Source organism: Dermacentor albipictus, chromosome 1 (genome assembly GCF_038994185.2).
Source record: "Dermacentor albipictus isolate Rhodes 1998 colony chromosome 1, USDA_Dalb.pri_finalv2, whole genome shotgun sequence".
Lineage (NCBI taxonomy): Eukaryota > Metazoa > Arthropoda > Arachnida > Ixodida > Ixodidae > Dermacentor > Dermacentor albipictus.
Genome location: NC_091821.1, coordinates 356,571,728 through 356,599,576, shown reverse-complemented (window position 1 = coordinate 356,599,576; position 27,849 = coordinate 356,571,728). Strand labels below are relative to the sequence as shown.

The 27,849-nt window shown below is 42.4% G+C and overlaps 1 protein-coding gene and 1 long non-coding RNA gene across 3 annotated transcripts in view; both read left to right on the top strand.

The window, feature by feature from the left end:
• The window catches only part of LOC135902256 (polypeptide N-acetylgalactosaminyltransferase 1-like), a 55,316-nt gene extending 41,889 nt beyond the window's left edge, over positions 1 to 13,427 (top strand). Inside the window, exons 6-8 of one of the 2 annotated variants that reach the window (XM_065432243.2) lie at positions 600 to 734; positions 2,886 to 2,999; positions 5,510 to 13,427. In XM_065432243.2, the coding sequence (XP_065288315.1) occupies positions 600 to 734; positions 2,886 to 2,999; positions 5,510 to 5,863 (603 nt within the window). In that variant the 3' untranslated portion in view covers positions 5,864 to 13,427. The remainder of the gene's footprint in view (positions 1 to 599; positions 735 to 2,885; positions 3,000 to 5,509) is intronic. The other variant, XM_065432250.2, reaches the window with a different exon arrangement.
• A 7,325-nt stretch (positions 13,428 to 20,752) lies between these two features.
• LOC135901896 (uncharacterized) lies at positions 20,753 to 23,945 on the top strand. Its single transcript, XR_010564301.2, has 3 exons — positions 20,753 to 21,041; positions 21,676 to 21,735; positions 23,725 to 23,945. It is a non-coding gene; the product is annotated as an uncharacterized lncRNA (long non-coding RNA).
• The last annotated feature ends 3,904 nt before the right edge of the window (positions 23,946 to 27,849 follow it).

The following is a 27,849-nucleotide window of genomic DNA, read 5'->3' as shown; positions in this document are numbered from 1 at the left end:
CCCTCTTAAATAATGTCGACCAATTGATTAATTTCAGCAGAAGAGTACCCAAGAATGTGTTAAGAAATTTGCTAATTCAAAATGGCATCTGTTACAGTTGATTGGTCTGTTGTATAGATGCTTTGCATGCTATATGTTAGTTATGGTTTGGCATTTTGCATGCGTCATAATAGCCTAATGTATTCCCGACATACGTTTCAAATAGTACTTCAGTTTCACGCATGGCAAATAGTAGATGATTATCACCTTCTTTTCTAATGTCAGTACAATACATAGGCCTTGTTCTTGTTCTTATTTTAGCTGTCCATGTCTTTTGCTATATCAGTGTCATGTTTCTGACTGATAAACTGTGTCTGGAGGAGAAGCGCGTGTCAGTCTAATATAGCTTTTAGCATCTCCTTTGACTTTCTCTGTTCAAACTTTGTCTGTTGACAGAATAGATCAGTAAGTGGTTATTTTATTATATTATATTTTCATGGTTTTGTTGCTTGTTATTGTGTATAAGCAGTTTCAGTTATAATTATACCACACGTATGCGTTAATGGGCTTTCTGGTCTTCTTGCTGCATGAGTAACCTTAAGTTGTTCGTTTTATTGCAGAAAATATCATTTGGCGACATCTCAGAGCGCAAGGCACTGCGTAATAAACTGCAGTGTAAGTCTTTCAAGTGGTACCTGGACAATGTGTACCCAAACAAGTTTGTTCCCAGTGAGAAAGTGTTTGCCTTTGGAAATGTGAGTATTGATTCTTTATGTACATTTCTCACAATGTGAGGACTCAGTCAGTCAAGGATGCCAGCTTTTTTGTGTCCTAGTTATCGCATGCTGTGAAAGAAGCAAGTACTGTAGCTAAACACGTACTTTGCTACCTATTGCCTCTTATGCTTCTGCAATTTATCATTGACAGGAAAATTTGGCAAAAGAGCAACAAGAGGCTGATATAGCCTTGCCTAGCGTTGTATTTTTATTTATAGGATAACTAACTGTCTGAATTAAATCAGATCAAATTAAATTGCCAACTGCATGTGAGTTCAGATAGATGTAATGCCTAGGTAGGGCTAAAAACGTCTGAATATGTAATAGAAAAAAAAAATAACATTTTACATTTGCGGAAATTAATACTACGGGATTTGTCTGTGATTGCGCTTCTATTTAAGAAACACTTACATTGTTTAAGGACTAAATATAGAACAGCCATAGTTAGGTATCGATTTCTTTTACAGCATTTTCAGCTTTGGTCCTAGATTCTTTAGTTATAAAGGTTTTGTAATGCTGTGTAGTTAGGAAGGCGTTGTATAAATGATAAGACCACAAAGAATAGCCATGCTACTGCTTCAAGGCAGCTACAGCTTTGGCAGTTCAACCATCACTGCACCAGCCTTCCACTAACATTCTTGTGTGGGTGTCTCAGAAACGCCTCTCGTACAATATCTGTGGTGCATCACCTGAGCGTTACCTTGGCCACACTTTCTGCGAGACATGGTCATGGTGGGCCTCATCCTCACTTGGCGCCTGCATGTGTGCAGCAAGTTACTGCCAGTGAAGGAGCAGCCAGTGAAGGGGCAGCTTGCTACACAAGCTGCCCCTTCACAATCTTTGATAAATTGATAGGTTTTCTTTGGTATGCACTGAAATCTGAACATCTGAGCATTTTTACAATCTTCCCCCCTTGGAATGTGGCTGCCACTGCCAGTAATTGAATCAGCAACCTTGCGATCTGCACTAGAAATCCATAGCTAGCACTGAGCCACCAGGGAAGGTCTCAAAACACTTTTTGCTTTCTTATAAGGTGCGAAACGAACTGCCCTAATAAAAGAGCCTCTCAAGCTGTGTATTACTAAGCGTTTATTAATTGGCCCGCAGCTCTTTAAGGTGAAGTTTTCTTTGTCTCTTCCTTTGGCTTTTGCACTGCTGCTGCTTCTGCTGCTGCTGCAGTTGTCTTGCACTCCACAGCATCGGGGGGTGGTTCAGAGCATGTATATATTTGGTAGGAGCTTGGCAGAAAGGATTGTTGATGCCAGAAACTTGTTTAGACCTTTCCATCATATGGCATGTGCACAATGCCCTCTGGAGCTCCCTGGGTGTTGTCACATAAGCCTCTTGACAGCTGTAATTATCCGTGGCCACCCTCAAAAGCATTGCGGAAACTACAGCGCTCACATTTCTACTAACTTGCGGCAAGGGGGGGTTCAGAGTGTGTATATACATACATATACATGTGTATATAAACGTGTGGCATGTGCACACGAGGTAATATTTAACATCAACTCACCACTCTTGTATCGGACTAAACGCTGAAGAAATTACACATTCACCATCAGCATCACCGCTAATTATCATCAATCAAAGCAAATAGCATAAAAAGCTTCGCTTATATCGATTCTTGCAGTGCATAGGATCCTCATATTTTAATAGATGTCAACAATCCTGCGGGGCAAGATTTATTTTGTAACTTTTGAAACAGTGCTTTTGAACAAAGAAGAAAATAATTACTGATTAAGCTTCCAGCATTTCGTTTCAGTTTTCCTTATTCCTTTAAAATTTGTTTGTGCTAAAGTTGACCACCATTTTACACTTATTATGCTCGTCTGTAATCTGGCAGCAGAATTGTAATCTACATTTTTTATGGGGTTGTCGCCGCCATGTTTCTGTGTGAGTTGCCTCAGTTAATGCTGACATAGCACACATATGTCTTCTGCTGTCCATGTGACTCATGATGGACAGTTGGCATGAAGCTGAAAAAGAGTGTACCTGAAACATAGTGACTGGAGACCTTCTAGCTGTAGTTGAGCACTCACCTATGCTTCCACTTGTTAATTGCTCGGTGAATGTAAGATATATTCTTTGGAAGGGTGTGTAACATTTGTATTTTGTGCTTTTTGCCAGGCAAGAAATCCAAACACCGGCATGTGTCTGGATTCCATGAGTCACAACTATGACAACACGGAACCGCTCGGCATCTATCCTTGCCACAAGGATATAAACAGTGGCGGTAACCAGGTGTGTGCTCTTACATGGTCATGGCGAGTTCTGCTATGAGTAGAAGCCTTATTATCATCTACTTCTTGTTGCCAAATGGTGGTTTTGGAATAATGTGACTAGGATGGGCAAGGGGTAGCAGCAGTTTTTTCATCTTGTTCATTGGAGCCTAAGAATGAGGGTTAGATTTATAGTGAGTTTGAGCACTTCAAAGTCCAGTCAAAGGTTATCCGTAATTTGGCCATTATAAAACTTCTGCTGGCCACATGGTCTTGGTAAGTGCCTTTAGTGTGAGCTCGCCGTCCCTCCTGTCACGACTATTCAGGTTCAGCTCAGCTCAGCTGCAGCTGTGGATGTGAAAACTAATGTCTGGCTCACTTGTGATTTTCACGAAAGAAGAGAGTGGTACGCAGTGATTCATTCTTCTGGTCTGACAGGCATGTCTGGTGCTGGTGTGCAGATTTTGTGCACAGTGTTAGTGCACCTAATAAGATGTGTTCTGCTATGAACAAGTGAATTTGTGTAGAGTTTCAAAGCATGTACAGAGTTCAAACCGGCAAGAGCTGGGTTGGGAGTATTCTTGCGCTTCCATTGACTGACTTAATGTGGCCATTAGGTCCCTTCGGTTATGGCCTCAGCATCACCTTGACATCAATGTTGGTCTCGATTAGCATGGTGATGCGTGATCAGAAGAGGGTACATGCTATGGAGGAAGGAAAAAGATAGGAGGGAGCATTGGGTAATGCGATTGAAGCCAAGAGTGTCGTCCCAACATGTGATCAGAGATACAGGTATAATGTAAGCAAAGATATTAAGCAGAGAAGCCGAGCGGCTGCCGGTCGAGTGCACATCAATGAAGAACTACCCATAGAATGAAGAACCAACTACTGGGCACCAAACATCTCGGCAAGTCTCAATTCTTGCTCTGTGATCTCGACACAAGAGGTCACGTGTTGGGCCGACACTGAGCAATGCACTGAGCAAAGGGACTGGCGTCACGGAGCGTTCACTTGTCAAGGCTGGCTGCATGACCTAATGCCCTGTTCTATCTTTTTCCTTCTTCCATAGTACATGCCCACCTTCGTTATCATGGTAACAATCGCTGCAATGAAGAGCATCCCCTATGTAGTATGAAAATTTATTGTTGTTTTCCATACTACAGAAGGTTTACTTAATTTTAGGCTGTTTAATATGTCAATATTTGTTCCAGAATCCAATTGTGCACTCAGATTTTAATATTTGAGTTTTTTTTAATAATAAAATAAGGATATTTTTGAAGTGCAGTGGAAGACTGAGACAGGTGGTATCATATAAAATATTGTTTCCTTTGTAAACATTATGTGATATAGAAATATTTAACTTCGTAGTTACACACACTGGACTCGTATTAAACTCTCTAAGGTAAAAACATTGCAAGCCACCATTTTTTTTCTAAACGATAGTGTTCACAAGCACACTTAGTGATCTGATGCTTTTACCATGCATAACTTCTCCAATATTAACCCTTGATTTGATCAAGAGGCTTTTAATAATGGTGCAAAAGTGCCTTTTCAATTTTATTTACATCTAGCCAATGTGTCAGAGAGGTATTTTCACGTAACTATGGCCCCCCTTAACTTATACCAGGGTCCTTCTGTAAGGACTGTGCCTACATATAAGGTACTGCTTCGATTTTAACAATAGCTTTCTCTACATCTGAATAAAGAACTAGCAGTAGGATTGTTATATATTACGGTGTTATTAAAAAGGTAAACACAGCATCCCCACCTTGCTTCTCTAACCCAAATTTTCAATACAAGGGCTTGTAAGTCTTTCTCTTTTCAAGTATGTACCTATATTAACTAATTGAGCCACTTGACTGACAATTTTTTCATCACTTCATCACTTTATTACCTTAAAGACCCCGGTTAGGGGGTATTACATAAGGGGTGGGTTTACAAATCAAGGTTACAGAGAGTGATCTCCATGAGAAACAAATGTAGTTAAGTTGTCCGCAAAAGTTGATGAACACGTGATGGCTGCAATGTTCCGGGGAAGGCCATTCCAGTCCACTGCTGTGCGAAGAAAAAATGAGGCTGCAAAAGTAATGGTGCGAGCATGTGCGCGTGCGATTGAGTAAGGATGGGACGTACGGGGGGATATGCGTGCCGGTGGGATGATAAACGGTGCTTGATTGAGCGGACTGTGAAATAATTTGTGGAACAAACAAAGACTGGCAATGCGGCGACGCACAGCAAGATTAGCAAGATCAGTTTTACGTTTTAGGGATGATATGCTTATGTCGTATGAATATGAAGAATGGATGGACCTAGTGGCACGATTTTGCACAGATTCTAGTTCGTTTCTTAAGTATGCTTAATGCGGACTCCAGATGGGTGCTGCATATTCTAGTTTCACCAGGTCTGACAGCATTATATTTCTTTCATGCCTATCATAATTGCTTTTTTTGTGTGTTATTGTATTCTCTTTATAGTTCTTGCTTAGACAAATGAATCTGTGAATGAACAGACTTGAGAATGAGTAAAGCATAGGCATTATTTCTTTGGTCATTTCACATGCAGCTGGTGTCATACACATGGAAACATGAGATCCGCAAAGAAGACAGCTGTGCAGAGCTGTCCAGCGAGCCGGACAAAGATGACAAGGCTGCCCGCAAGGTCATGATGGCCCCTTGCGGTGAAGGTGCCGAGTCCGAGGAGCGGCAGCGTTGGGACCACACACGTGGTGGCCCGCTGAAGCACCGGCAAATGGGGTTGTGCATCGAGGCGGCTGCCACAGAACTGGACGCTGTGCTCGCCAAGCCGTGCACTGGTGGCCACAACCAAGTCTGGTGGTTTCTGCACTATGCCCGCCCACAAGTGGACGTTCTGCACAACAAGGTCTAAGCACTCATGCACCCGTATTGTTCATGCGCGTGTACACATGCGGTCTGTGGACTTGTGTGCATCTCTGTCCATTCATTGACAACGTCCACACCTTCCCAGACTGGTTTTTCTTCGGGAGGCTGAATGTTTCTGTGACAGTGACACTTAATTTGAAACAGCATTCATGTAAGTATAGTTGGCGGTGACATTTGTTACGAGCTTAGACTTATTGCTTGGGAGGAGTGTTTTTGTATTTTGGGGGGTAAAGAGGTGCTGATGAGCACTTCCAAAAACATGGTTGCCATGCAAGCAACTTGTTTCAGTAAGTGAAGTCATGTGCTGTTGTTCTGAACGACAACTTTTTTTCTTTCTCCTTTTTTCCTCGTATGTAACAGGCATTTGTTTTTATGAACCTATATAGTCTTGGAGGACCTCGAAAATGTGTGTCCTTTTGCTTTCTAAGCAGGTGACATATAGAAGGTGGTGTGTTCCAAGTGCTTTGCTTGTTGAGTGAAAGGAGTTCATCTATATTACTGTGATGTGCTGTTCATGTCCTAAGGGCATGGACAGCTGCAACAATGAAGTCTGTTGCTGCTTTAACATGGGAAGCAGTTGAGATTTTGTGTCAAGTTTGTACTTTCTTTTTGTCTTTGCTGTTGGAGTTATTATTCATAATCATCAAGACACACTGGTGCCTGCATCAGTAGAAAATAATAGTATGGGAGCTCTTAATTCTCATTCTCGGCAAAGTAAATTCTCATTCTTGATGTTATACAACCACGGCTACATGAATTGGGGCAGCGCTTTTGTTGGTGACAATAATTGAATGCTGTTGGTCTACAGCGTCCAGCTGTTCCTATGCACTATACGTATATTCAAGTGACTGGATCGATGCCTACAAAGCTAAAGTGTTTGTTACTGTGTACTTCCCTAGCCGTGCTTTGCCTTGTGAAATTTTTCAGCCTGTGCTTGTTAAACGAGGCAGAGAAGGTTGTTACCATCATTGTGCTGCTGCATGTACTAACATGAAATTTCTGTCTTCCGTGGAATAGCTCTTTGTGCGTGCATGCATGCGTATGCCTGCAGTCTGCTGTTGTCTTGCTCTATGTTCTGCCAAGAATTGTTCGCTTGCTTTACACTGTGGATGCTTGGGAGAATTGAAAATGTGTGCTGCTTGCATGTAGGGATTGCCTGCAGAGTACTGGGGAAACTTGTTGATTGAGTTTGGAAAACCAATAACCTAGGTCCAAATGAACACTTATGAGATGTAAAGAGGGGCTTATTGGTAATTCACAACTAGTTCTGTGCAGAACGAATGACTCATGGATGAGGAATAAAACCAAAGGGCACAAGCACCGGCTTTGTTGCCATTCAGTGTCAATGATTTCTGTTCTACTCTTATCCATACATAGCCGGCCATGCAGAAAATCGGCTGAGTCAAAGTAATCACTGCTGGATTTGTTCCAACATATTTCAGACTATGGCCATGTACATTAGAGCAATTCATAAATGCCGGAATGTTTGCTTGAATGAGGCAACCACTGGTGCACTTTTCACCCCATCTTGCACTGTGGTGCTGTAAATACTGGATGCTTCTGGTTTGGATGGATTGACGTGAGACACAAGGCACATCAGAGCTCATTACATGAATGAAAGCCTCTGTGTCTGCCCTGTACGCGAGAGTTAAGTGACAAAGCTCATGAGAAAGGCTCACTATATTTATGAAGGACTATATACAGAAGCCCAAGAAGGTTGCAAACATGGAATGATGGGCAGTATATACTGAATATACAGGCATCCTTCTGCTTGGTTATTTGAGATCATGACTTGCAGAGCAAAAGCAAAGCTAATTCATAGCTTTTATGCTGCAAAACAAAGTGCCTCATTGCAGCAAAAGGAGCATGCCATCTCCTGAAAGCAGTCCTAAGTTGTTTGAATCGAAATAGCATGCTATACTTGTGCTTAGCACCGAGTCATTACTTTAGGACTTCAGATTTACGTTACTTGTTGCCTTGCACGATGGTAACTGCTGGTTTGAACAGTTGAGGACGGCATCAGATCGATTGTGGACTTGGGAATGATGACACATTGAAGAGGCACCAAGTGCACCTAGGTTGTGTTAGCCTAATGAATTGCATTTCGGTGCACTGTTCAGGGTTGTTAAGGTCGCTCCCTCCAAGAAGGCTTTACATTCATTTGCTTCAGCCTGTTCATTGTGTGGGAATGTTGTAACACTGGTGAAAATTCTCACTTATTTTTTTTTGCCAGCTGTATGCTAATGCTGTGCCCAGTGGTGGCAGCATCCTCTAGGAGGTGTCGTAACGTGCTGGTAGGAAAAAAAAATATGGGGCATTTAATTTTGTACAAAGGTGGAACACTTTTGCTTAACAGAAAGTCATTACTGTTACTGACTTCTTTCTCTTATTTATAGATCTGTTATTCATTAACAAGTGTGCCAGCTGCTCTTATTGCATAATGTATTCACAGAATAGTAGTGAAAACATTCTAAACATGTTTGTTGTTGTACCAAGATGTGTTGAACCTCTTACTGAAGCGTTAAATCTATTTACTGTTTGTAAAAATAGGCTGTCCTGTCTTTGCATTCTTGCTGATTCCATTTTATGCCTTTAGAAATTTTTGTATTATATTTCTGCAATACGGCTACTTTAAATTGGGGTCATGATGCGTTCGTATTCATGATTTTTTTTTTTTTTGCAGGCATGCTTGCACACAAGTAATGAACGTGAACAAATGGGCAGTATTTGGTGTCTTAAAAACTTCTGTTATTTCTCGCTGCAGTGGTGCATTACAAAACTATTGATGGTCCTCCTCGGTGCCTTTCTTTTTAATGTGACTCACAGAAGAGATGTGGAAGGATCCTTTGGTTGTAACTATTGAACTGGGGATTACAACTTTATGAAATAGTCTGCCTTCATCAAAAGTAACTGCTTATCAAAAACTCCTGTTTAGTGCCTTGAAAATAAAACAAAAAGCAATGCACTATTAGACTAATTTATCCTGTCAACACCAACAAGGTTTCACAGTATGCAATTATATAATTTTCTCAACTATAATGAAATCAAAACATGAAAATCATATTTAACAGGATCCATTTTCATATTGTACTGTGTTTTGCCAGACAGATGATCTAATTCATTAGTAAAAAAAATCTAAAACAGATTTTGATAATTTTTCACCATTTCCACAATACTATGCTCTAGCACTCGTACACTATGCTTACTATACACTATACTAATTTCTGAAAATTCGGCATAATTCTTTGGGTGCTTATTTCAGCTGAATTTTTTGTAATAATTTTTTGCCTTTAATTTAATAATTTTTTGCATCCACCAGTTACCAGCTTACCAGGTGAATGTGTGGTTCATTGTATTGATACATGTATTGTTCATTGTAATATGTATTGACACTGAAATGTGCTGAAGGACTGCAGATTTAAGTCTTCAGAACTGTTGTTGTGTGTATTGGTTGCAGTTAACTAAGTTTTTGATAAGCAGTCTAGCAAGGACACAATGCCATACTGCAGTATGACTATGCAGAAATCAAAAGCGGTAGTAGTGTCATAGATAATTGACCTTAAACAGAACGAGACTATTTGTATCATTATGTGAGCACAGAGCTGCAACAAATACCACGGAAAATGATAACTAGATTGATACCACCCTGCGTTACCATCAGGGAATTTTCCCAGTTTATCCACCACTTGTACCCCCCCCCCTTGTGCCGTGCCCTGCTTCCCATTTCCATTGCAACAAGAGCCGAAATGGAGGCAAATAATAATAATAAAAAAGTAAAAATTGTTTGGGTGACAGGGGTGACAGGGCTGACGCATGACATTGACCTCGTCAAGGTCCCTGCTTCGGGTTTTATGTTGGCTCACACCTGCATGCCATTTACTATCTTGGCTCTTGGGGTAAATTTGCTTTTACGGATTCTTTTGGGTTAAAATTGAGCTCCAGAAAGAAAATTTGTATTCTTTGTACAGTTTAAACTAAAGATGCTCAACCCTTGCTATACTTTGCATCTATTTACTCTTTTGCAATGTCCATGTATCAGTTGCACATCTTCATTCTTCCCTTTTCCCCCTTTTTTTCTATTTTGGCACACTAGTGCTAATTCCATTTTTGCATTCCATAAGGTATCCTTGCATTGTTGCATAATGGTTCTGTTGGCAGGGACAATACCTGCTCCATAATTAGTGTGTGCATTTTATACAGGCCACTATGTGTACAGTTATGAAAACTTCCATCAGACCTCCAAGAAGATCTGTTTTGTTTACTGTAGCATGCACTCTAGTGCTTCAGGAAGCAGTATCTGACAGCATAAGTTTAATTTCTAGAGGCATTCTGTATTGGGGATATAACTACAGCTGGGTACAACTTCAGAAGACAGTGGCATTTGGCCATCAAAGGCGGATGCACACGAGCCTCCATAAATGGTCGCACACTCTAGATTGACGTCGTGAGCCGGACAGCTGGTGACCCTGCTGACAGAGAACATTGCAGCCCGTGCTTCGAACTGGGCTGAGTCACGCCAGCAGGACTATTTCTTCAGTTGCTGAGGCACTTCAGTCATCTGAGCGGGGCCTCTCCTGCCTTCTTAAGTTGTACCCAAATATAGACCTGTGTCGGCTATGCATATTTAATTATACTGCAACTATGCAAAAGCAGCAGTTCTGAATGCAAGTTGAATAAGGCATTTGGGTAAATCTTCATTGCTGTATTAGGATGGTTCCTGAACTTCGATTAGAGGCATGCAGTTGTATGCTGTTGCATCAACGATGTGTGGCACACAACAATTGCATTTAACTGTTCAGTTTGTCAGTTGTGTTATCCAAATAGTAGGAATGCCATCCACAGCTGTGTGCACATGAACATGAAAAGAAACACTTTGACAGGAAGTCACTGGCTCTAAAGAAAGTCATGCTGACAGCCTGGAACATGCTTTGTATGTAGGGCATGGATTTGGTGTTGTTATATTAGCTTGTGGTAACATCGTTTGGTCATGTTGTCCTATTAAGTTGTATCAAGTGTGTAGGAGGAGGAGACAAAGGAGGGAAAAGACAGGGAGGTTAGCCAGTGTAAGTACCGGCTGGCTACCCTGTGCTGGGGATAGGGGTAAAGGGAATAAAAGGAGAAAGAAGAAGAAGAGGAAAAAAAGAAAAAAAAAGAAAATTCACAGAGTAACGCGAAACTACGCTCTACAACGTTCAAAGGATCAAGTGTGTAAATTCTATTGCTAGTATTAGGCACTCTGGCATTTTACTATCATTCATGACCTACACCTTATTTCCGGACCTGCGAAGATGCATTAGGCAGGAACAACACTTTGCAGCAATCCTTGCTGGTAGTGCTTATGTAAAACGCTTTCGTAGGGTGCTCACTGCCATGTGGGCTGGTGGAAAAGTAGTGTAAAAAACTTTGCTTCCAACTCGCCTAATTTGGACGCTAGACTTACTTCAATATAGCATTGCAAAATTAGGAATTAAGATGAGATGAAAGCTTTAGAAAAAAAACAATGATTGTGTGTAGTAAACATGGAAAGGGTCTTATGGCATTGATATTTTTTCATTCACTCCTTAAGAAGTTCTTGCCATCTTGTGTGCTGTCGCACTTGATAAAGGTGCAAGTGCGATGAAATTGTAGCACACCCTAACATACTCTTGAGTAGAAGTGTGAAAGCCGGGCTACCGCTTGTTCCACGTGATGTTGCAAAAATGTAGTGTCGCCCTGTTGCTTGTTTATGGACTGAGTGTTGCAGTACACTATTGAAATAAGTAGTTTCGTCAGTTACAGTGTTGTGGCACATTAACCAAGGCATTTTATTTTGGAAGACTGCTTATGTCACAGTGATGCAGAAAGAATGCAAACTTCTTCATTAACAGAGATGACTGTGTGCATTTACCACGTGCACTCAAGTTTCCTTGTGATAAATGCATGGTGAGGGCTGTCCATAATGTTGGCTACTGCAAAATATTTTTAGAAAGAGCTGTCTTTTTTCTCTTTATTTTTCTGTTGTGGTACTGGAGTGCATGACTGTTGCAGCAGTTTGAAGATGCTGATGTCACAAAAGTGTTATGCTTGGATATGTAGTTACCTGTGTTAATGCGTGCTCACAGGTCCACCTTGTGCTTGTACCATTACTTTTGCTTGTGAAAAGACATTCTGAAAAATTTATTCAGAAGCATTCCTTTGAGGCCATCAGCTTACCATGTTGTAAAAATCGAAAACAACTTTGGACAATAACTGCCATGTGTGCTTATTGGTAATAGTTCCTGTGTTGAGAGCAAGTCGTATACTGAAAGGGGACTGCTTAACAACATTCAACCAGGATTTCTAACAGGTATGTTTAACAGGCGTGAGCAGTTAATTACTGACTGTAGTAGTGGTGTATGGCCCACACAGTGTACAAGATTTTCTGTGTACTTTGAGACACTCTACATTTTAAATTTGTGTCTGCCTTGGGTTCTGTCAGGGTGTCAACAAATTGTGTAGCCTGACATCAGTGTTACTTTGCTGGAATTGGCAATAAGGTATTCACTCTAACTACAATTTTAAGAACGGTCAGCAAAAGCATGTGAAAAACATTTGTAGTATTTTTTAAATGTGTACCCTGGTGGTAATGTACTTAACGCAGCTATCTGTTTTCATTTGTGTGTCAGCGTAATAATATTTGGCTGTGAAAGGCATAGCAACATATTACAGGAATAGTTGTTGCAATTACAAAACCCATTCAATGTCCTTTCAGTCAAAGACCTGGCATGCTTGATGTAAACAGAGGGCTGTGTCAACTTGAAGTGTTCACAGTAGATGATGATGTGTGGCCTCCTCCTCTTACATACTGAAGCATTACATTTCAAATGAGCCAATTCAGATAGTTCTCCCTTTTGTGCCAAGGCTTGCTTGTACCAAATTCATACTAGCATGTTCTTTGTAACATGGTTCGACGTATATTAGTGCAGCATAACTGATCTACAAAATGGTTGGCTGTTAATAGCTCATAGTCTCAGGTATCCATATACTAACGGTGATATCACAAGCCAGATATCAGTGCAAACAATGCTAGCTGCAAAGTGTAGCTTGCTTTCTGTTAGTCTGCCACCATTTCAATGGGGCACCTATAGCCTGTGCCCCCTGGTGAAATGTTTCTTGCTTGTGGACATAAGCCCACTCTATCAACTTGCCTCAACTTGGCTGTAGATCACTGTCCGCTTATTCTAGACGTTCGCTTGATCACTTACGTGATTTTATGCCTAGGCTGATCGGGGGCCAGGCAGTGTGCTGTTCTGTCTTGTTTAAACTTTTTCCGTTTAAGCGAACCATGGCATGTCTGCCACTGCGTTTGTTCCTGCCGTGAGGCTCCTATACAAAGTCGACGTTCCACTGCCTCATTGCTGCACATGCAACTCGCGTACAAAACATGCTGTGTGCAACTTGAATCTTAGGGATATGTTGTTTTACTGTAATTGTGGCTGTCACATCATGTGTATACATACAGAGAATGTGTACATAGACATCTATTTTGAAAGGAGTTGAGAATTAAATCTTTTTTGTCTTTTTCGTTGTTATGTGTGTCTCAAGTTGTCTCTTTCTAATGTACAGTGTTCTGACCATGCACTTCCTCTTGTGCAACCAGCACAGTTTGCATGCAACCAAGCTGGTGAAACTGGTAGCTGTTGAGCTACATACCAGCAGCTTTCCGCATGTTTGACTGCTTGCTCCAAGCTCTTTTAAGGCGAAAGCCTTAAGTGACTAGTTGCAATGGCTCATACCTAAAAAATGCGGCGCCTAGTCGAGTAGTAAAAAAAAAAAAATCATCGGCAATGGCTCATACCCCATAAGCAAGCAAAGATGCAATGGTAAATGCAATGGTAAATGCAATGGCTCATATCCCTTTAAGGCAGAGGCTAGAAGCGCTCAACAAAGTGAAGTAAACAGTGAAACTGAAATCGCCCATACAACACACAGAACAGCATACTTTTCATTAAGAACAAGCTCATAACAAGCATCCGAATCATCAGTAAAACATTGCATACTTTCCTTGGAAGTATGCTACAGCCGAGAATGCTTGCCAAGTGAGAAACGAAGTGCAACGTGCAAAGTGGCGGGAGTAAGGCCCCCTGCTGAGAGGATGTAAAGTCACAGAGAAACATCATTGGCACGAGTCTGACCACACTACATGAACACGTAAAGCCGCAGCTAAGTGTAGAAAACAAGCCGAAGAGGCTGAACTGCAAAACTAGTTCAGCCTCTTCGACAACAGACGAAAACATAGAGAGGAAGCTGAAGCTTGAAGACTACGGCTTGCCACGCGTTTACTCCACACTGTGGCTCATTATGTCTTGCGAGAAGTTTGAACCCTCCGATCGTGTAACTTAGTGCATTCTCAAGTGTGCATCAGGCCTTCGCCTTCACGTGTTGCAGGAGTGTAACATGCTGCCGAACTTTGTTTCAAACATCTTATTATGCACTGAGACGACTATGCCAGGCGAGGGTGAATCAAGATGATGTCGCAACTTTCTAAATGAGTAGTTGCTTTAACATGGCAGCAACCTATTATATTGTAAACATGATAGTAAAACATGGTATGGCTGGGTAGTATTGAAGGTACATTTATCTTAGATACTATCTTCAGTTACTCCTCGAGTCTCTTTAAATCTGTATATGTTCCAGAGGACATATATCAGTATCTGTATTTTCAATGCAGCATATGAAGTATGTTGTACCTTAAGATACGAAATACATACCTGTTGCAAAATTCACGAGGACATCCCAAGTCAGGCTAGCAAGTGACAGCAGTGAAAACTTAACCTAAGAGATGACACTTTTATGCTTACTCATACTTCTGTTAAGCATGTCGGAGAAAATTGGATGCTGTGTGGCACTAGTATTAATAATTAACCAGCTTTCACTTACATGTCATCTGTAAGATAAGTGAGAAATCTGTGAAGTACAATCAACCTCTCTACAGGGCTTTCATAGATTATGCAAAGGCATTTGATTCAGTAGAGATACTAGCAGTCATGGAGGCATTGTGTAAACAAGGCTTACAGGAGGCATACATGAATATCTTGACCAATAGCTACAAAGATTCCACAGCTACCTTGGTTCCACACAAGTAGAAAATTGCCTATCAATAAAGTGGTCGGGCAAGGAGACAAAATATCTCCAATGCTAGTCGCTGCATGTTTAAAAGAAATATTCAAGCTATTAGACTGGGAAGACTTAGGAGTGAGGATTAATGGCGAATATCTTGGTAACCTCTCAGTTTGCACATGACATTGTCCTGTAGCAACATTGGAGATGAACTGCAACAAATGATTGAGGACCTTAACTGAGAAAGTGCAAGAATGGGGTTGAAGATTAATATGCAGGAGACAAAGATAATGTTCAATAGCCTGGCTAGGAAACAAGAATTTGTGATTGCCAGTCAGCCTCTAGAGTTAGTGCAGGAGTATGTTTATGTAGGTCTATTACTCACAAGGGGCCCTGACCATGTGAAGAAAATTCACAGAATAAAAATGGGTTGGAGTGTATAAGGCAGACATCAAATCCTGAATGGGAGCTTGCCTCTGTCATTGAAAAAAAAACAAAGGTGTGCACTCATTTCATTCTGCCAGTGCTAACATGTGGGGCAGAAACTTGGAGGGTAGCAAAGAAGCTCAAGAACACGTCGACTGCTCAAAGGTTGATGGAAAGAAAAATGTTCGGCATAACATTAAGAGATAGGAAGAGAGCAGTGCAGATCAGAGAGGAAACGGGGATAGCCGGTTTTCTAGTTGCCATTAAGAGAAAAATAAATTGAGCTGGGCAGGCCATGCATGTAATGCATGGATTAGATAAACAGTGGCCCACTAGAGTTAAAGAATGGGTGCCAAAGCAAGGGAAGTGCTGTTGAGGACAAGAGAAAATTAGGTGAAGTGATGAAATGAGGAAATTTGCAGGTGCATGTTGGAATCAGCTAGCACAAGACAGGGGTAATTGGAGATTGCTGGGAGACGCCTTCGCCCTGGCAGTGGACATAAAAGTAGGCTGCTGCTGCTGCTGATATGAAATCGTATCATCATCAAGACCGGCCACCTGACTGCCTGCTACTGATGTTGGCCTCATAAAGTGACACCCAAGTAAACTGGAAAACACTTTGTCAGCAACAGTGGCCACAGAAGCACCCATCTAAACAATCTATTGTATAGTTGCAGCCTACCGCCACACACGGGCGAGCTGTGATAGCACGTTTCTTCAAGGGTTGCCTGCTGCTGGCAACTGCTTCATAATTGACTTCTGGGCGAGCCACTAGACCAGCCACGTGACCGCCTGGTGCTGATGTGGGGACTATATAAGGATCAACATGGCGAATGTTCCGAGTACATTTTGGAATGTATTTCCTAACAAGTTTTCAAATGAACTTGGCACAGACTTCTAGGAATCTTTGAAATGCCTTCATTTAAATGTACAGTCCGTTAGAAACAAAGAATTGGATTTAACAGCACTTTTGCAGGAACTGAATGCATCATTTGAAGTTATAATGATCACAGAAATCTGGTCTACAAGTTACTTGGAACTTTTTTATATTGCAAACTATCAAACATTCTTTTTAAACTGTAGTATGACCTGAGATAGTGGTGTCTGCATGCTTTTTAAGAAAGGCTGGGAACTAGATCCTTTATTGCAATTTACTGTTTCTGGGCCTGATTATGAGGTGTTATCTGTATGTTCACAAAACACAGTGTTTAAATTGTTGGATGTTATCGCCCACCACTGGGCTCTGTACTCAGATTCTTTACGTTTCTTGATTCTTTGTTTTATATTGGGGAAACAGATGTGAAGCTTGTGTGTGATAGCTTGTGTGTGATAACATCAACATGTTAGGCTGTCATAGGTCTAAAAAAGATATGGATTTATTATGAAACGTATATGGGCTTTTGAATGTCATGCCACCATGGATCATGAGTAGTTCATCATCGGTACTAGACGTATTCATTATGAACCTGGACATTCGTACTGTAAAATCAGGAGTAATTATTTCAGATTTGAGTGACAATCTTCCCCTATTTGTCGCTTCAAACATAGAAACCGAAAGAAAAATAGAGATTTTCTTTTCAGGATATTTCTGAGTATATATTCTTTATATTTAGGAAATCCATAGCTGACGTCACCTGGAACATTATTCTCTTGGAAAACGATGCTGAAAAAGCATAAAATGCTTTCTTGAACATATTGAAGCTCATCTATGCTACATGTTTTCCAATAAAAACCCTGAAATGAACATGGCATAGCCGCAAGCCTTGGATTAAAAATGAGCTTATAACCAAAATGGAAATGAAGAATAAGTTATATCATAAGTTTATCAGAACGAAAGATATTAATGACCTGAATTCATTTAAAGCATATAGAAACTATTTGGATAAAGAATTAAAGAAGGCCAGGAAAGAATTCTGTACTAATCAGTTTGAATCAACATGTGGTCAGGCCAACATCTTGTGGAAGAACTTGAACGACCTTCTAGCCTACAAAAAAGGAAAAATGTGGTATATAGGTTATAAATAGGGAAGGGATAAGGTGCCTCAGAAAGGCAGGCCAATGTTTCAATAAGAGGACCTATCTTTGTCAAAGGCGGCCTCTTCATCCTCGGCAGGTTAGTTTTAACGGGTTAGTAGAGTGACGTCACGTGCAGTTGTCAGTGGCAGCTGGCTGTAAAGGGAGAGACTGCAAAGAAAATGAGCACTGTCACCTGATGTCTCTAAGCGTGGTTTCTAATACGAGGGGACATGAGCGGGAGAGTGGAAAGGCGGGGAGAAAAAGAGAAGAGCAAGAGGGAGGAAAACAGGAAAAGAAAAAGAAGTATATAGCAGGGTATTGGGGGAGCGAGAGGTTATGGAGCCTTCAGGGGCTTTGTTGGCGGCATGCTTTTGTGGCTTTAGAAGAGCCGGTCAGCCGGGCAGTGCGCGAGTAACAAAAAAAGACAAAAAAATGCAACAGTTGAAAGAATGACTGGAGTAGTGTAGTAGCGAAGCATCGGGTAATTTTGAAGGGGTTAAGATGGTGACAAGGAATCTGGGGTGCAATGGACAAAAAAACAGAAAAGAAAAGAACTGCCGTCAGTGAATTTGCATAACCGCCCGTGTAGAAGTTCTGTGCTGTACACGAAGTTACTCGGAGCTAGAAAGCCAACGCGAACGCTGAACGCACACCGCCTTGCCACGCGTGCATTCGCTCTGCCAAAGGTCGTCTGCTACGGTCGAGCGGCGTAGGCGGCGCCACAGTCACGAGGGAGCATAAAAGACGAGAAACCACGAGGAGTGAAGGCGGAGGAGGAGAGCCGGGAGAGTGTCGCTACTTTACGACGTTTAATTCTCGGACGCGCGCGCCCCGCAGCAATACTAATCAAAAGAATGTAGTCGCGATGTCTCATCGCATTACCGTTGCCGAAGTCATGTTGAACGACGTTCATATGAACTTAGCAAATTGGGCTGTGAGGTAGAATCGGCTGCTTTTACTGGCGTATGTCTTGGCCTTCCGAAGGGGTCGTCCCTCTCAGGGACTGTAGCAGAAGCCGGATGCCTGCCTCTGGAAGTGCTCTGTTCGCAGGAGACACTTCGGATACACCTCCGCCACGTCATTCATACGAAGACTCACTTTTTAAAGGATATTTCCAGAACCTGCGCTACATCTAGCTTTGGGCAGGCCGTCGGAAGCATATCTATTTCGATTCCTGCTCAGGCGTCACAAATTATGCCGCGAAACATTTCACCATGGACACTGTCCCCACTGGAAATCGTGCCATACATACCTGGAATCAGTGCGAAAAAGAAAATGCATATGGCCTCGAGCTCCACCACTGGAAAAGCTGGCGCCACCGTCGGCGTGACGTGCTAGGAGGGATCACGTGGTCATAGCGGCCGCGTCGTCTGCTTCGGGCGCGCCGAAGCGAGCTGAAAACGAGCTTAAATTCCCTCGTACGCTGCGGTTTTCATTTAGTGGCGAAATTTTCACGCTTCGAGTGTCTCCTCTACAACGCTTGAAAGCACTACAATAGGTAGTGGCTGCCTTTGAAGGCGCGCAACATGGTAGGCTACAGCTCGGTGCCGCAGAGCCGGACGCACGTAACGGAGGCCGGTGTCAGCCTTATTCGCACGTAGCCGCAGGACAAGAAGCTGTGTGAAGCTTGGCTCGCGAAACATAAAACCGGCAAACGGTCATCGGCTACAACTCGGGTATGCAGCAAGCACAGACGCAAGGAAGATTTCTGCTACGGCGCCGGGCCTGCGATGTTCTGGAAACGCGCACTGAGACGCTCGCCCGAGTCCGCTGCCCGACTAATGTCATGACGGTTTAGTCTATGAACTTGTCGATACTATAGATACTGGCAAGTTCAGTGGAGTGGAAAGGCAGCGGTAAGAAGCACATTTAAAAAAAGCATGGCATATGGTCATGTTTGTGTTATGAATTAATGCACTGGATTACAAAAAAAGGAGCAGCGGGAAATTGCACGCTGAGAACACCGATAAACATACAGTGCGACGCAACTAGAGAAATAGTATTGAAAGGTCAAAGAATTTAGAAGAAAAAAAGATTGAATCGTCGCGACGGCACATCACAGTCCCGTAGGCGTCGAAGTCTCTACAATGAAATTATTTTTGAACAGCTCTGATAGCGCCCACGCAACAATGGTTGCTTGTATACTGTCAAATGCTCATATTCTGCGGCCTTAAGCTCATGGCACGGTGCGAAAACGCGCGCGCGCAGAAAGCGAAACAGTGCGCGGACAAGCATGCAGACGCGCAGTCGGTCGCTGCGAATCTGCGCGATCGCTGCATTGAGGCTTCATTCTATTACGCTCCATTTAGTTATACAAACACTATAAGAACATATTTCACATAGTTTGCTCTCAGCGTTTACCTACCTTTCACGCAAGAAGCCGGTTCGGGAGACTCCATCGCGGCGACCGCGCGCAGTGGCGTTCACTGTACGTATTCGGTAAAGAGATAGCGGCTGTAAACGATTGTGTGTTTTCAGTTTGCCCAAGATTATTATTTAGACAGTAAGAAACTTCTCTCGTTTCGAAAGTACTCACAGAAATGTCCGGGAGAGCTCACGCGTGGTGTTTTCAGTGAGCGCTGAGAGCAAAACCTATGAGGAGCGCGCCACGTGATCCCTCATACTACGCCAGCGAGGCGCTTCCGATAGAGGGCGACTCCGTAACTCCTCGCCGCCAATAGCAGCGACTTATCAGATAGCTTTTGAATATATGCACAAAGAATACGCAGCCGCAACGCACACTTTCACAGATGGCTCTACCCACGAAACACAGAACCTCTTAAAAACTTCTTGAAACGGCTACAAACGGCTATAGACATCTTGGTCTATGATAAGACTGAAAATAGAATTTCTTCTAAACATAACCTCAGCACTTGGAATATGCTAGTATACATTTTATCTGCGGCAAAAGCCACTACGGTTGTCACTAGAGTCTGTTTTGGTAAACGCATTCAGAATGTCTAACTCAGGAACTTTTCTAGATCTTTTTGTCTAAAAGTGCATAAAATGCCAAACGACGTGTTAAATGTGCGGTTACCGTCGGCCGTCGGTGTTAGCAAATAAAAGACGCCCCAGACAAATCGAACTCGTTCGGAGCAACATAAGTTAATTGGCTTTAATATTAAATAATTTCACACCACAACTTCAACAATCAAGGGCGTGTTATTGTTTTCCATACGGGACGCGCACACGATGCCTGGAAACCATTCTATGCTCGCGCCGCAGGTATTTACAGCAACAGGAGCGAAACGCCGGTGTTGCACAGCGGTGTCACAGAGCCACCGCGCTGCGACCACTTCGGCGGCACAATCCAAATTTGTCGGACATCTCATTCTGTGCTGGAGACACTGGGAGGCAGGAAGTTTGAAAAAACGGCCACTGCCGCCCGCTATTTCTCGGTCGTGGGTTCGTTATCCAGTTGTGCGCTATTCTGAGCCATTTTGTACATTTATACTGGATATTAACTGGAGTCATTTAGCTGTGATGATGCTGTGTGCCGTGTGTTTTGCATCAGTGCTTCGCGACATCGGCTGTATTGCGTGTTTTCGCCGACGGCTTACTACCACAGTGGCGGGATCTGCGTTCGCCGCCTTCGTGTCTCGGTGCGTCTTTGTACGTCGCACGTTCGGATAACACTTTTTCCGGTAAGTGAAATGCATTGCGCTTCGTTTTTCGTCAACAATGTGAATATATTTAGGTGTTACCCGCGGCAATTCTTGGTATATGGGCTCTTCTGCCCTGCGAGTTTTCGTCATTACTTTTATACGAGGGTTCTGCTTGTGTTCAGCCGTTCAGCACTACCGCGCTCCACGACTTCCGCAACAACAGTCAGAACTTTGCCCTGCTTGTTAGCCTGTGGTTAACGTAGCACGAGCCAACCGAAAGGAGTGCATTCGAAGACGACGCGCTGGCTGTAATGCTGAACCAGACTGAACTCGCCTTATTTTGTGTCCTTTTGTACTTGCGTGTGCGCGCGTGTGTCAGTGACTATGCAGTTTGTAGCTATCCCACTTTATAGCAAAACAAAAAATATAACTGCAATGTTTACTTCATCTATACAATTCAAAATTAAATCGTCTGCTGATGTACAAATTTCACTTGTTTTGTTCTAAATAAGCTGCAAAACCTTTAACCTAGTAGGTGCTTCATCTGGGAGTAAAATCACGACAGCTTGGCATTTATTAATGAATGACTGTGACTGGGTCACCTTATTTGTAATTGCAAATCTGCCTTTCAAGTGACTTGATGCTATCTTATTTTGTCCCTTTCACTCTATAGACGGCTGGACATCCTTCTTGTACCTTGGCGCTAGCTGGATGACGGGACCTCATGATCAGTGTAAGCCAATGTACTGTACCCTCTCTGGTCGTCCCGGTGCTTTTTATGTGGGTTAAGGCCAGGGAGCGCTTCGTGGTAAACTAGCTAGTTGGTGTCTCACCAACGGCCATTTTTTTGCACTGGTCCATTATAAGCTGCCACTATTATAACCAATTTCTCAGTGCCAGTGTACATACACAGTTCTACTAATAATTAGTTTCCCTAAGCCTTACAAAATTTACCTGTAGGCAGTCATTGCGATGTAAGAACTCGCAAATTAACTCTGCTGTGTCATAGTATTCCATACATGAGTAAAATTTTCTACAACAGTGTACATTACACCTTGCTTCCCTAATGCACAAATGTATTCAAGCCAGTATTTGATTAGTTTGGTATTCTAAATGTTTTCTGTGTGATTTAGTTTCTTTACAGGAACTTATTGTACAGCATCAGCAACCAGTGTAATTTAAGATTTATGTGTGCTGTAAAAGGTGTGCTTTGCCGCTAGAATTGATAAAACATGGGCCAAGGCTTCTATACAAGGACAGACTCCAATTTTGCTCTACCACCATCAGCACTTGGCTGGTGCTTGCAAAATGAAGCACATCAAGTAGCTTGTGCCAGACTGTTTTTTAACCTTATGGTGAGGAGATCACAAAGTGATCTGTGGAGGCGCCTGCGTCTAAGATATAGATTGCGCTGCAACATATGTGCATGTAGAACAAGCATGATGCTGAGGGTTCCAGCAGTTTGCAGAGGTGCTTTTTAAATTTTGTCATGACTGCAATTTTACCTGTGCTGTTTTTTTATCACCTATTTCAATAATATCATTGGAGGTGTTATCAGAATTTATCAATTTATTTGCCCTGGCCCACTAGCCTGCCACATTTGCCTTTTCACTAGGTGGGCAATTATTCTGCATGGACCATTACTTGAATACACCTTTTTGTGTGCAGTGGCTTCTCAGTTGCAAGTCAGCATAGATGCTCAGAATTACCTGAGGCTATAGATACATTGATAATTTGCCACCTATACGAATCACTTTGCACTTTCTCATGTAAACAGCATGTTAAAACTTCCAAGATACTTTCAACTTTGTATGACGCATCATCCAAGGTGTTGCGTCATTTGTGTGAGGTATTGCCCGAATTCAATTAGGGTCACTTGAAGATATATCAACAAAAGTGATTGATCCAGCTAGGAGTGTTGCTTTGGAACACTACTTTATCACCAGTCCTCCTTTGCATGCTACCTGCTTACTCTGTACTGTGTCATGTTTAAGTTTGAAAGAAAGGCAACAGCTAGGCAGCGCCAAATGCCAAACTTGCTTTTAGTTCAACAATATAAGACGCTATTAACTTTTTAATTAAGTTAGTACATCATTTACCTGCAGAGTGAATTACTGTTTTAAACTTATATTTTGCAGGAAGCTTCTCAGACTTGTTTGACAGGTTGATAAGTGGCTTTTTAGCCACAAAACACCATACAATAATTTAAAGGCTGACTTTGACTCTGCTATGCAACTTAATGACTATATGCCAGGAACAAGGTCTCTGAGTTAGGGCGCTGGCTAATTCTCCCAGCGTTCTACTAGGACACATAAATACCCAAGAAAGTGGATGGGAAAACGACGCCGCTGTAGCTCAATTGGTAGAGCATGGCACGCGAAATGCGAAGGTTGTGGGTTCAGTTCCTACCTGCGGCAAGGTGTTTTTTCATCCACTTTAATTTCCATTAATTTATCGTTTATTAAATTTATTAAGCACAAGTAATTTCCCCTATGTTGTCCTTGGTGTCAGTGTTTGTTGGCTTCTTATGATAGGAAATATACTAGTCATTTTAAACATCATCGCATACATACCTTAAGATACCCCTAATTTAAGAGAAAGGAGTGCTTAAATTTATTTTTAATGTGAGCCAAACTTCTTACTTAGCACATATTGCTAATTGAAGTTCCAATTTCAACATTCCCATTTCCTCCCTTGCCCTTTTTTTTCCTATTCTGTGCAGGTATTGCTTTCCTATGTCTACAAGAACCGTCACGGGTGGCCTGTGACAGCAAGCTTTTGTGGGCAGCCAGTGCTCTCCTACGAAAGCTGGCCTACTCTGGCAGCGGCGGCAATCATCTTCAAGATTTATCCATGATCAGCTTTGCTGCTATTTGTCACTCTTGTTAATTACACTTTCTGCATCTTTTCTAGTTTAATAGGTAATAAAGTATGAGTATGTGACATGGTGTGAAGTTGTGCCTTGCTGCATTTTCGCTTGCAATCACCTTTTATGCATAAAAAGGTCATCATACAATTTATGAAAAAAAAAATAACAACATATTATGATTTATCTTTCAGTTCTTGTAACATGCAACGTACAAGGAATTCACTAATGGATGGTATGCCGAAGAACTGGCCATTATTTCTGTGTGATGCTGTGCAAGCATGTGGGGTTACCTTACAAGATGCACCCAGAAAGTAAGTTACAATTTACTTTTAAATGGAGCATGGACATCAGAAAAAATACATTTATATTGCTAGTTAGAGTGGTTCGCAGAGTGTTTTTCCAGATGTGTACTATCCTTTATTTCTTAACTCATTGCAGCACAGTGTTCTGTTTCGTATACTGGTGTAAGGCTATTGTGCCCCCTGTAGCTGAAACCAGGATGTAATTTTTGCCTGATCTGCAGCATCACTGACAAAATTTTTCTTTGCTAGAAACTATTTCAATTTGGTGGAGACTCAGCAGGGCGAAGTTTTGTCAATAATGACGTGTTTCACGCAGAGATGTTCTTGTTTAGGTCAATGAGTGAACATTGGAATTATATCAGCATACAATACAGATCTTGTTTGATTTGCAAAATAATTCTGACAGGTGGCATTCAATTGATTGGTCTAATTAAAAAGCACAAATTGACCAATGAGGCTGTACTACACTATTCCCATGGTTCACATCTGGAAAAACTACCTCTGCATCACTCTATCCGACAATATAAACTTATTTTTTCTGATGTCCATGCCTCGTTTAAAATAAATTGTAACTGTGGGCAAACGTCGTGTTACTGTAAGAGCTGCCGCAAAAATTTAGGGCAATGTCTAATAAAAGTCTTCAGTTGTTCTTGTCAAGCTGTCCATTAGCCAACTTTTAGCGTAACGTTAGCAGGGCTAACTGAAGTACTTCTAGACGTCCATGGCTACAAAATGCCTTGATCAAGACAGCTACTAGGCTTTTGAATTAGCCGTTGAAGACATCTTTTAGACATCAAATAGCTGCTTGCGTGTTTCGTAGGTACAACCCCACATCGTTCATCATGCGGACTTTTTGTTCCCTCTACAGGGCAACGATTCTCGTTTCGTCTTGAGCGAGCGACATCATCTACTTCAGCGGAGCTATATGGCATTAAGGAGGCCCTTGTGTATGTACTTCGACAGCAGCCGCCAAAGACATGGGTGATTTTCACAGACTCAAAAGCAGCCCTACAAAGTATGTGGAACAGGCACAAGCGTTGCAATAATCAACCAGCAGCATTTGACATTGCATATCTTCACCACAGGGCTAAGATTGCTGGGCAGTGCATAAAGTTTCAGTGGATACCTGGCCATGCCGGCATTTCGGGAAATGAAAGAGCGGACGAAGCTGTCAGAAATGGACTCCAATACCGCAAATTCAGAAGAACGTATTTTACAAAAGCCGACGCTTCAACCATGGCAAAAAAATATGCCTATCAAGAAAAAGACCGCATCTTGAATCTGCCGCTTCACCAAGACAACTTCCTACGTTAAATTGACCCAGAAATGCGACCGAAAATTCCACGACCACTTCCTCGCCACTTAGAGACATTGTACGATCGTCTTCGACTGAACGTGGCATACACGAACAATTATCTGTACCGCATAGGACTTACCACTAGCCCATACTGTGATAACTGTCGCAACTTAGAGACAATTGAGCACATATTACTAGAATGCCCCGCGTACCGCGACGAGAGACAATTTTTTGAGCACCAAATGGACATGATTTGCCCCGAACCGTTAACGTTACCGAACATCTTAGGTCCAATGCCCGGCCCTTCAAAACAGCGACGGGTTTTGGATTTATTGTTCAAATACCTGACAGAAATTGGTCAAATAGGAAAGCTTTAAAAATTGCATCCTTCCTATACAAAAGCCTAAATTTACCCGCCATGTCACCTGTAAAAATTAGTATCAGGTCCACTCGGACATTTCAGATTTATTTTTATCCTTTGTTTTCTCCCACTCTTTTCTGGAATCTTTTAATCCCATTCCCCATTCCTATACAGAGTAGCATGCCAGCGGTTATATACAGGCCGGCAAAATTCTCTGTTTTTCTATTAAAGAGCCCTCTCTCTCTTTTTACTGGCTTTTATGAAAATTAACATGCTTTATCAGCCCAGCCAATTGAACTGTTCTCATCAAACGCAGGTGCCGGCCGCTGCCCAGTTCTTGCGTGTTTTTAAAAAAGGTCACCTTTATCGCTTCCTTCTACTTGCTTTTCTCTGCTTGGACTTCCTGGGGCACTCAGGCGGACTTGCCAGCTAGACGTCTGGCGACATGAAAAAAAAAAAAATGTACGCATTCTCACTGTACTGCAAGAATGCACGTACGACACACCGACCAATTTGCGATCCATCTGGAGTTTATGAGCACAAACACTTATTCTCGCTGTGGCTTAAGGAATCGTCGTGCGTTATTGAAGCGAGAACGAATTTCGGGTAGCCGCTCACTACGACAACGCGCCGGCGAGCAGGCAGAATGTAATTTCTGACTCCGTGTTTAAATTCATTGACTGCGGGCTGAGGTGCCTTCTTCTCGCGGTATACGTGAAGCTTAACGTAATAATTCTTTTTTTTTGTGATAGCCGGCGCACAGTGCAGAACAGTACGCGCGTAGACCTGGCCTACATGCGACCATGGAACAGCTGTTTGATTTCGCAGGCGTACGTACTGTGGAGCCTTGCTCACTTTTGCAGCGCATCCGCTAACCTTCACTTCCCTGCGCTTCTCGCGCGCACAGTGCGGTAGGGTTCTTTCCCATCTTCCCGGATGAAGCGTCGACTAGCCGGCGCACTTTGCCGAGGGAAGCAAAATGCACATATTCTGCGTAACGCCCTATCAGCACGTGTATTGTGGTACACCTGTGCAGGCGTGTATGAACCTCGAACGCTCTCTGCTTAAAAGACTTCGTGCTGTCGCGAGTACTGCAAGAAAGAAGCAACAGTTGAGCAACATGTGTTTTAATATGCACAAAAGCAAGTTGTTACTGAACACGAAGTTCTAAAACCAGGATTATGCATTCTTGAATAACGTACGTTCTACGTGCTGCAAATGCACCATGCGCTGTCAAAAGTAGGAATCCCTGACCTGCAAATCGTTCATACAGATTCTGAAACGCATTGGTTTCGGCCTACCATGATATGTTAGCATGATTCCGCCGAAGAGGGCAAAAATTTCGCGCGGGTATCCTTCGTCCACTGCCGTGGCGCGGTACATTGCGTACAGCGTTGCATGCGCGTTCATTTCACGAGCAAGTTCCTCCTGTCCCACCTGGCCACAGCAACATCCGGGAGAGCACGGTCCAGATAACGCAGTGCAACAAAACACGAAGACTACGCAAACCTGCCTACACGACGCCTTCGCCACGGTACGAAACCTACGGAGCAACACGTACGTGTGAGCGCACAGAACCATAAAAAAGCCGTCATTGTGGCTCGAAAGCATGGCCGCTACAGCAAGAAAGAAAAAAAAAGCAAATAGAGGAGAACCTACACGTAATTTCTTCCACAGCTTTATCCTAGCGCGCGCAGGGGGCAGGGCCTCTCCTCAGTATATACGCGACCGATGACAGTTGTTCCTGCGCAATACATTGGACCGAAGGACTGCGTCATTGAGAGTTGTCCCTGGCTGGTGCATATGTACAAAAATTTAAACAAGCTAGGTTCTTGAATGATAAGGTTTCATTAAAATATTTGTCCTCAACTTGTTCATTTCATGGCCTTTACGTTTTTCATATCAGTGGCATGCACTGCTTTACTGGTTTCGAACTGCTATAGTTCTAAAGTTTGTGGGATATTTTCTTGACTTATTAAATAGACAAAAAAACATGGAAGCACTGATATCAGTTATTC